The 9,414-nt window shown below is 47.3% G+C and overlaps 1 protein-coding gene across 2 annotated transcripts in view; it reads right to left on the bottom strand.

Annotated features, from left to right (window-relative positions):
• The window catches only part of LOC137648697 (venom carboxylesterase-6-like), a 105,518-nt gene that overhangs the window by 51,280 nt on the left and 44,824 nt on the right, over positions 1 to 9,414 (bottom strand). For both annotated transcript variants that reach the window (XM_068381730.1, XM_068381731.1), the window contains exons 2-6: positions 8,675 to 8,903; positions 8,075 to 8,227; positions 5,868 to 6,009; positions 5,384 to 5,569; positions 4,703 to 4,914 (exon numbers count right to left, since the gene is read on the bottom strand). In XM_068381730.1, the coding sequence (XP_068237831.1) occupies positions 4,703 to 4,914; positions 5,384 to 5,569; positions 5,868 to 6,009; positions 8,075 to 8,227; positions 8,675 to 8,902 (921 nt within the window). In that variant the 5' untranslated portion in view covers position 8,903. The remainder of the gene's footprint in view (positions 1 to 4,702; positions 4,915 to 5,383; positions 5,570 to 5,867; positions 6,010 to 8,074; positions 8,228 to 8,674; positions 8,904 to 9,414) is intronic.

The raw sequence follows: 9,414 nt of genomic DNA on the forward strand, positions 1-9,414 counted from the left end.
CGCCTTCTTTACAAGAAAGAGTCGACTGAAGAAGCCTGGGGAGCCGTCGACGACCTCCTGGAGAGCACCCTTCTCGAGCATGGTCTCGACTTCGGCCCAAAGGGCCAGCCCCTTTGCCGATCCCGTGGCATAGGAGCTCAACGACACTGGATTCGCTGTCAGGGGAGGTTGAGATGTTGTGAACGGGATGCGATAGCCTTGGCCGATCACTGAGAATGTCCAAGCATCGGCCCCGTGTTGCTGCCACCTGCGGACGCAACGCTGAAGGCATCACCCCACAGGTGGACACGCAGGGGGACTGCCACCCCAAAGGCTTGCGGCCGCGGCCGCCACCCCTAGGAGCCTTGCCTCCCCTGGAGGACTTACCGCCCCTCTTGACCTTGGCTGGAAAGGGCTGGGGCTTAGATACCACCTTCTTAACTGCCGGTGCCTGCTTCGGAGCCTTACGAGGCTGCTGCTGCTGTTGCGGCGGAGCTAGAGGCTTATAGGGCCGAGCTGTAAGGGCCCTATGAAGGAGGGAGTCCGTGCTGGATTTCCTCCACCTCTCAGCCGTTCGCTCCATGTCCTGAGGCTCAAACAGGTTCTCCCCCAGAAGGGAAGCATGTCGGAGCCTACACACATCCACGGCGGGGACCTTTGGATGGAATCTCTCGGCCACAGCATCGCGCCGCTTCAACACCGAGTTGGCCCACAGGGTGGTAACCTGGTGTGCCAAAAACTCGATGGAGCGGGTGCCCGAGAGTAAGAAGGTCTCCAGGGCCTTCCTATTGGTCTCCTTGGACAAGTCCTCCGAGCGCAATAGGATGCCCAGAGTTCCTAGCCAAAAGTCCAGCCACGAAGTGGCCTGCATGGCACACTTAGCAACCTTTTCATGGCTAAGGATCTCTGCCACCGAGAACGACACCTGCCGGGCAGAGAGCTTCTCAAGGGGAACTCCCTTCGCCAGCTCCTCCACGGAGTGATGGAGAGGAAGAGCGAGGCTAGACTCACCCAAGATCTCGAAATACCTCCTCTGCTGAAGACGAGGAGGAGGGATGAGCTTGTTCCTGGCAGAGGAACGACTGGAGGAGGCAAGACCGTTGGCCCTAGCTCTGGCACTCTTCAGACCCCGAGACCAGGGCAGAGCCGCACTGGACTTAGGGGCCTTCCGAACATCAAACACTTCATCCAAGATAGTGTCTTTGCCTTCACGGGGGGCGATCACGGGGTCCATAAGCCCGTTAAGTTGCCTTACCAGGCTCAGGACCTGCCAGAAGGCATGTTCGGATTCCTGCTGATCTCCTCCTTGCGGGCTGGCAGCTAAGTCTCCTGTCCCAGGAATCTCTTCCTGGGGTGAAGCGTGGATGTTCCCCCGGGGAGCCGTGGGTTCCTGGCGAATCCTCGAAGATGATTTCGGGACGGTCTTGGAGTCCTTGGATTCCCTCCTGGGAGGGATACAGGATCCCAACAAAGAGGTTCGAGGAGCCCCTTCCTCACGAGTCTCCCCCCTTGGTGCCGAGGGAAAGACTACCGCTCCACTGGACTCATCCGAGGACGGAAAAGCCTCGTCCACGGGAGAAGGAGAAAGCACTCGAGCAGGAGAAGGGGGCTTCGCGACAGACCTCTTGAGAACCAACTTCGCCCTGGGGGAAGTCACCACGAAGTCCACTCCTCTCTTTCTCTTCAGCGTAGGAGAGGCAGCCATTGGTTTGTTGCCCTGATCGGCGAGTGCTGGTTTCATAATCCTCACTAACGCCCGCATCAGAGGACCAAACCAAGTCTGTTGTTCCACGGACACAGAGTCCGAAATCCTCGCTGGAGGGAAAGGGATCGGGCGATCCTTTGGAGTAGACACCACAGTACCTGCCTGAAAAGAAGGGGGGGAAGAATGATGCACTAACCTCTCCGTAGTGTCTTCCTTGTCCTGCACTACAGTCCTGCGTTTGGATGGAGGCGATCCCGAGCGCTGTCTAGGAACACGCGTTCCTCCTGCTACCACTGGCTGCAAAATTCGCCGCGAACGATGGTCGCGCGGGCGAGCGGGCGCGCAGGCGAACGATCGGGCGGGCGCGCAGGCGAGCGGTCGGGCGGGCGCGCAGGCGAGCGGTCGGGCGGGCGCGCAGGCGAGCGGTCGCGCGGGCGCGCAGGCGAGTGGACGCTAGGGTGTACAGGTGAACGAGCGCGTGTCCGAGTCGGCGAACGAATGCGTTGGCGCGATGGCGAGGGAACGCGTTGCCGCGTGGGTGAGGAAGGTCGCTGGCGGCGTAGATCAGCAGGCGATCGGTGGTGAGCTGGCGAATGCTGACGCGCAGGTGAGCAATGGCGCGTTGTCGCATGGTGACGTGTTGCCGAGCGATAGCGCGCAGGACGCGCAGGTGAATGATCGCGCGATGGCGAGCTAGATGGCGAACCATGTCCCTCCAGAACCTCTGGTCGACGAAGCGTTGGAGAACGCGTGCGCGCAGATTGTAAATCACGCGGGCGGTCCGGAGATCGCCGATAAACAGGTGATCGTTGACGCGTAGGAGAACGCTGACGAACAGGCGATACTAGAATCGTCTGTGAAAGCTGGCGAGCAGGTGATTGCTGGCGAGCAGGTGATTGCTGGCGAGCAGGTGATCGCTGGCGAGCAAGGGGGCGACGCGTGAGATCCTGTTAAGGAACAGGTGGCGCGGCGCGTTCACGAACAGGAACAGGAAGATCGTAGGCGCGTGGGCGAACATGTGCTTTTGAAACGCGCTGGAGAACGCGGATGATGTTGCGTAGACACAGGATGAGGATCGCGAGAGAGCTCAGGAGACTGATGGCGCGCAGGGTGTCCAACAGGGACTGCAGGATGCACAGGAGAGCGCTGGCGAGCAGGAGGGCGATGATCCTCAAAAGAGCGCTGACGCTCAGAAGAGCGCTGACGAGCAGGAGAGCGCCTGTGCGCTAACACTGCAGAAGGGCGAGCAGAAGAATGCTGGCGCGCTAAGGATGTAGGATGTCCTCAGGAGAGCGCTGACGAGGAGGGCGAACATCAGGAGAGCGCCGGCGAACAGGTGAGCGCTGACGAGCAGGAGAGCATTGACGAGCAGGAGAGCGCTGACGAGCAGGAGAGCGCTGACGATCAGGAGAGCGCTAACGAGTAGGAGAGCGCTGACAAGCAGGAGAGCGCCTGTGCGCTAACACTGCACGTGAAAGGGAAGAATCCATTTGCCCCGAAGGGACCGTTGCCCGCCGGGTGACGAGTTCCCCAGAAGGTGAAGTTCTAGCAGGAGTTGGAGAATGGTCTGCAGAGAGGTCCAAAGAAGCAGGAGCTGTAGGCTGAGTACGACGAGGAGAGTCCCCTTCGGAGGAAGAAAATCCAAAAAGGCGCCTCTTAACCCCCTTATAAGGGGAAGGGAGGCCCTTGCGACGCAGCGGACGGTGAGCCTTACAGCGAAGGCGGCCACGGGGAAGATCATCTGGACCATCAGTCCTCCGAAGGGGAGTCTCAGTCAAGGCACTTCCCTTAGAGGGAAGCTGAACAGCAGAAGAGCCCGTAGGACTCACTTCCCCCTTCAAAGGATGTACGGAAGGGGGAGGAGAGCCGTCAGCACCATCATCCTCAACTGCACCTGCAGAGGATTGCCCAGCCCCGTCGGAGGCCTCTGCCACCACGACGTCGACGATAGACAGAGGGTCTACCTCTGCTACCGCCGGCGTCTGCTTAACGGCGGCCCCCAACGAGACAAGGTCAATCAAGGCGACCCTGGAGGGCAAGCCCTTAAGCCCCAGGGAAGCCCAAATCTGTAAAAGATCATCATTAGACAATGAATTATCAACAACTTCCCCCGGAGGAGGAGGGGGAACCGCCCTGCTATGGGAGGCGACGCCCTCTCCCCCCACCCAAGGTCGGGAAACAGAACTAAGGCCTGCGCTACCACTCGGCCGACTCTCCTTAGGAGCCGGACGAGGGGGAGCTTTGGAGGAGGTTTGGGCGGCGAAAGAAGAGTCCCGAGAACCTTCCTCCTTCAAGGCAACCCCCGAAGGAGAACGGTCTATCTTGGACTTCTTCTTACGCCGGCGGCCAAACCTCTCTCACTGGGAGGCAGACCACTCCCTACACTCACTACACATGTTTTCCTGGTCACACCGTCGGCCCCGACACTGAGGGCAAAGGGTGTGAGGATCCGCATCCAAGGCCGACATAATGGTCCCACAAGGACGGCCGGCAACACCAGGGCACGTACGCATAGTAAAGATAATAATAATCGGTAGTCAACTTCAAACACACACACAAGCTGTAGTAAAGAAAAAGCAGAAAAAAAGATTAAAGGCTGTCAACGAGGACGATGGACAGACACGTCTGTTCATCGCCGAGCCAAAAGTGAAGTGGAGCAAGTCACCGGTGTGTGGGGGGGGGGAGGGGTAGCAAGCTACCCTTCCCCTACCCCCCGCTAACTAGCGCGGGGGTAATTAACCCTCGTTAAAACTATTGGCTCGTCATTTCAGCTGCGCTAAAAGGTAAACCCTATGTAAATAGCGTGGTTTGTATTTCGGTTACGGAACAAACTTAGTTTTTGTTAATAAAATGTGTTATACACATACACAATATCAATTAACTCAGTAAGTTTCTGTAAACAATACAGTATATCCAATTTGAACAGCAACTCTTATTGACGTATTCTTTTATTAACTGGCTTGCTAACTTGAGAACAAAAAAAGCAAATAGAATATCAAGCGTTTGATAAACACTTACAGTGAAAAAAGAAGGCAGAGGCACTAAATCATCCAAGGACAATGCTTGAAGACAATAAAGCAATCTAGTTGACTCTAAAGAAGGGGGGACCTCCGTAACTCCAGAGCAGTTATATATCAAACCTACAGTATGAGCTACTTTTCGATGATCTTTCCGCAACGCCCAAGGACTTAACGCTGAACCTGACTGTAGAATTGCTCTTTCAAACAAACCTAATAATGGAAGAAGTAGTAAATAACAATAAAAAGGGGGTGAGCAAAGAGCAGCAGCCTCATTCCAAAGTGTTTTACAACATAAAATCTATTGCAATTATGCAAAAAACAATGCTGTAAAACCTTTATAAAATCAATTTTGGGAATAACACAACTACCCTCTACTGTACTCAGTTTAATAAAATGTGACCTAAATGGCCTGTATTAAAATCATTATATTAGTCTTTGACCATAACTTGGAAAAGAAAAAGTTAACTTGGCTAAAAAAAAATACAGTACTGTACAGTTTCAGAAGTCCCATACTTATATGGTCGTATGGTACTAGGAAAACATTATGATATGCGAGATTTAAAAAAATATATCTTGTAAACTTGTACAGGATAAAACCAATTTAATTCACTTGCAATCCTGTATACAAAAAAAATTATTTCCATTAACATTATTAACATTCCTGTATATATCTACGTACCTCCAGCGTTAGGTGTGAGAATCTGGAAGTGAGCAGAGGCTGCGCCCGAGCCTTGTCCAATGAGTGTAATCCTGTAAGGATCACCTCCCAGATCCCTTATGTTTTTTTTCACCCAATCAAGAGCTAATGTTTGGTCCTTGAGTCCCAGATTCCCTGGCATGACATAATCTTCAGTTGAAAGAAATCCTGAAATGTTGGAAAAAAATAAGGGTATAAATAATAAATGAACTACTGTACTGTATCTACACTATGTTGCAATGCAATGCTACAAACACTTCTGATATAAATATCAAGTACTGTACTGTACATCATTAAGCAGCTCACTGAATATTTGGTGTTAATCCAACTTCACATATGAATGAAAAATAAGCAGGTGACAAGTGATTTTTAGTATAAAATTTCAATAAAGAATATCAGCTACACAGCTACATATATACTTAGTTCTGCAACATAAAATGTCATACAAAGAAGTACAGTATTTTACCTAATGTTCCCAGTCGATACTGTATAGATACTAAGACAATATCTTTGCTCAGCAGAGTAAGAGGGGCATACTCTTCCGCTCCACCAGAGATGAAAGATCCTCCATGGATCCACACCATGACAGGTAAATCGGATATATTTGGCTGTCAAAAGAAAGAAATGGGGAAAACAGGTAATGAAAAATCATTAGGCATCAAACTATAATTCCTACAATTGACCTATTACTTAATTCAAAACTATGAAGTATTCCTCCTACAGAATTCTGTACGTATAATAATGCTGATGTTTTCTGTTTACTCATACCAAGTAAATTGTATATCAGAATCCTCCTTAACATGGATTTTCTTTATGACAGGTAACAGTCTACACTTCAAAAAGGAGCAGTAAACAGTGTATTCATATTAAAAAACCCAAATGAAAAAGGAATTAGAGGTATTCTTCTAGTCAGATAAAAGGACTGGAAAATTTATAAGTAATATTCATCTTACACCTTACAGTAGTTCCTTGGGTTGCAAGTAACTTTGAATATGAGCAAAAATGTCATGTCAAATGAGCATTTTTAGTAAAAAAAAAAAATAATAAAAAAAACCACTAACACTAACGAAACTAGCATGTGATGCACTGATATTTTGGTGTCCATATGCCACACATGCAGTGTTCACACCGTGTTAATAGTCCTGCAACAACAGTTTTCGAATGAACCACATAAGGACAATGATGCCCAGATACTGTGCTATATCTTTTGCAGTCATTAACAAACATGAATTGAAGGACAAAGGTGTTGCTTGTCCTGCAATGAAAGCAAGCAAATATCTGGTGAATAACAGTTGGATAAAATACAGCGCCAAAGTCGGGTTATGTCAGATTGCCCCGCAACCCAAGAGTACTTGTGAAAGGCAATGGGCCAATGCATGGGAAAAGAAAAGTCAGTATCCAGCCAGCTTCCTTGTCCTCCTGATATGCTGACTCATGGGCACGTGGCGTTAGAGCTCCCTTGGCTCGCCCTCTCCCAACTTGTCATGTCAGGATACCAGGGAACTCTAAATCACTCAATCAATCAATCTACTTCCTCTTGTTTGCCGGTGTATATGGCCACCAATCTTTCCACGATCGATGGGCAGAAGTTGGTCGAGATTATCTCCAACATCATTGCTCAAGTCCCCCTCCCATTCTGAGTAGCTGGGTAGGCCTACATCGGACTTCTCCCTCTATTCTGATTATTCGAAATCCAGCTTGTCGCCCAATTCATTCTCAAATAGCATTCTCTTGACATTGTCCTGACAGCTTGGACTGTAGGGACCATGGAGGTGGGGGCATGTTATACAGTATGTTGGGAGAAGGAACGACGTGGGAGATTGTTGCGTGGGAGCTTGAAGGTATGGCTATAATATATTTGAGAGGATTAGGGTTTGTTCTGTGGACAAGTCTACTCTGCCAACAATAACATTATTTCCTGCTTCCTGTATTTTTCCACTAAAACGTTTGTCCTTCTCCATTTTGAAGAAAATGTCTTCCCTCGAATGACCACTACTTTCGGAGGACAAACCAAGCAATTGCCATCTTTTAAGCAAATACTTAATTGCTGACTCCTAGATATCTAATTTACTTTTAAAGGCAAACAATGTCTGAAACTTACTTGGCATGAGTTCTTCTGCATGCTCCACCATTGCTTTCTTTTCTCAACCATTTCCTTACTTTTTTTGTTAGCAAAAGCACTTCAACACAACTAAAAACATGAAATCACTTTTGATCAATAAAAAAAAATTACATATATTTCCTGATCCCTTTTAGTGCATGTGATCACAAAGAAGAAAGTTTTGTATGAGAAGGGTAAAACCTCACTAGGTACTGATTGTCTGCTCTACCCTTCCAGCACATGTGCTGCTGCTATCCATTTTCTGTACACGTTTCCCATTAGACCCAGCATCTGGCATCGCTCTGATGTAAATCTTGTTTTCCTTGGACAATGCTGTGAGTTTTGGCAAATATTTTAGGGAAATAATTATTGTGCGTCATCAGAGCACTTATGGTTACATAAATGGATGACACCAAAGTGCGTCATCAGATCACCAGAGGATTAAGGAAGGCTATAGGACATGGAAAACAGAATCAAGAAAAGAATTTCAATGCTTAACAGTAGCAGAAAAGAATAAGCCACTGAACTATGGAATCTTAGGATTACTGATAAAATGAATTAGGTATTCTTACCCTTGGGGTATACACATTCAGATACAAGCAATCTTCCTCCCCAACCACAACAAAATTCCCTTGCGTCACGGCTTCAGGGTCTAACTGAGGACACACAGGAGGAGACACACTCCCATCCTTTGTCTCTCTCCAGATAGTTGGTGGGATAGGATCCTGAAAAATAGAGATATACAGTTATTATATTAATAATAATTACAGTATTGCCAATGAGCATCATAGTGAAATCTATAGTAAGTATTATGTAAAAAAAACCATTAAGTAATGATGAAAATTCCTTGAGGCATTTTTTTGGATCCTGATAAAGTGTTTCTTGCCTTTTAATTTCCATCCATTCGGTGCCTTTCCGCTTAGCTCTCCAACTTCATTAATTTTTTATTGTTCTAATTTGTTGTTCTCAATTAAGTACACCAGGACTCATTAAGATCATTCAAAATAATGATAAAATACTTCAACAATACTGTATAAAAAATTATGTGTTCAACTGCTTACTGTGTACAGAATGAGGAAATTATATGTTAAATACTACAACACAAGTAAGTATCTTAAAATTAAGGAATAGACAAATAAATAAACTAATAAAGACATTGGTAGATAGCTTACCCTAAACCTCAACCCTTCAACTGGAGGCAGGGCATAGGGAATGCCTCTGAAACCATAGAAGAATCGATCATTGTTACTGTCCTCGTCTCCATCGGCCAGGGTTTCTTTCATGGCTGTTATTGCTCCTTGCTTCAACTGTACTGTCACTGTGTCTTCCATTTCCCCCTGGCTGCTAACACCTTGCACTGCCAATGCAGTGAACATCAACCATTTAACGAAATGTTCCATCCTGTGAAAAAAAAGTTAATACATAAGGCGTTGTTAATTTAGAACGAGTTCAAAAGGTAAAAAGGGCTGAAACTGCCATAAACAATTACCATAGATTAGGACGGTTTGAGAAAACGTCATAGAACTAAACATAGAAAGTAATGTAGTAAAATGATATAGCACACAGACAAAACTGAGCACAGTACAGTGTACATAAGAGTATTTACAAATAAAACATCATAAGAAGAAAGAAATTTATGGTACAAAAAATGCAAGGCAGATGATATTTGTGTCATAAAACAAATATGAAACGGTGGTCATCACACAATCACTGACCAATACTGAAATTCAGAGCTATGTTACACAAATGAAATTTTGTGACTATTGCATGTGCCATAAGATTCCAAAGAGGAACATTTGAACAAACATTTTAAACACTTTATTGGAGATAAATTGGAGACTCTGGAATATGGGCAGAGTCAATCAGGAAGGTAAAAATAAACGGAAGTACAGTATGCAGCAAAAGTGGTGTT

The sequence above is a fragment of the Palaemon carinicauda genome, chromosome 10, assembly GCF_036898095.1.
Source record: "Palaemon carinicauda isolate YSFRI2023 chromosome 10, ASM3689809v2, whole genome shotgun sequence".
Classification (NCBI taxonomy): domain Eukaryota; kingdom Metazoa; phylum Arthropoda; class Malacostraca; order Decapoda; family Palaemonidae; genus Palaemon; species Palaemon carinicauda.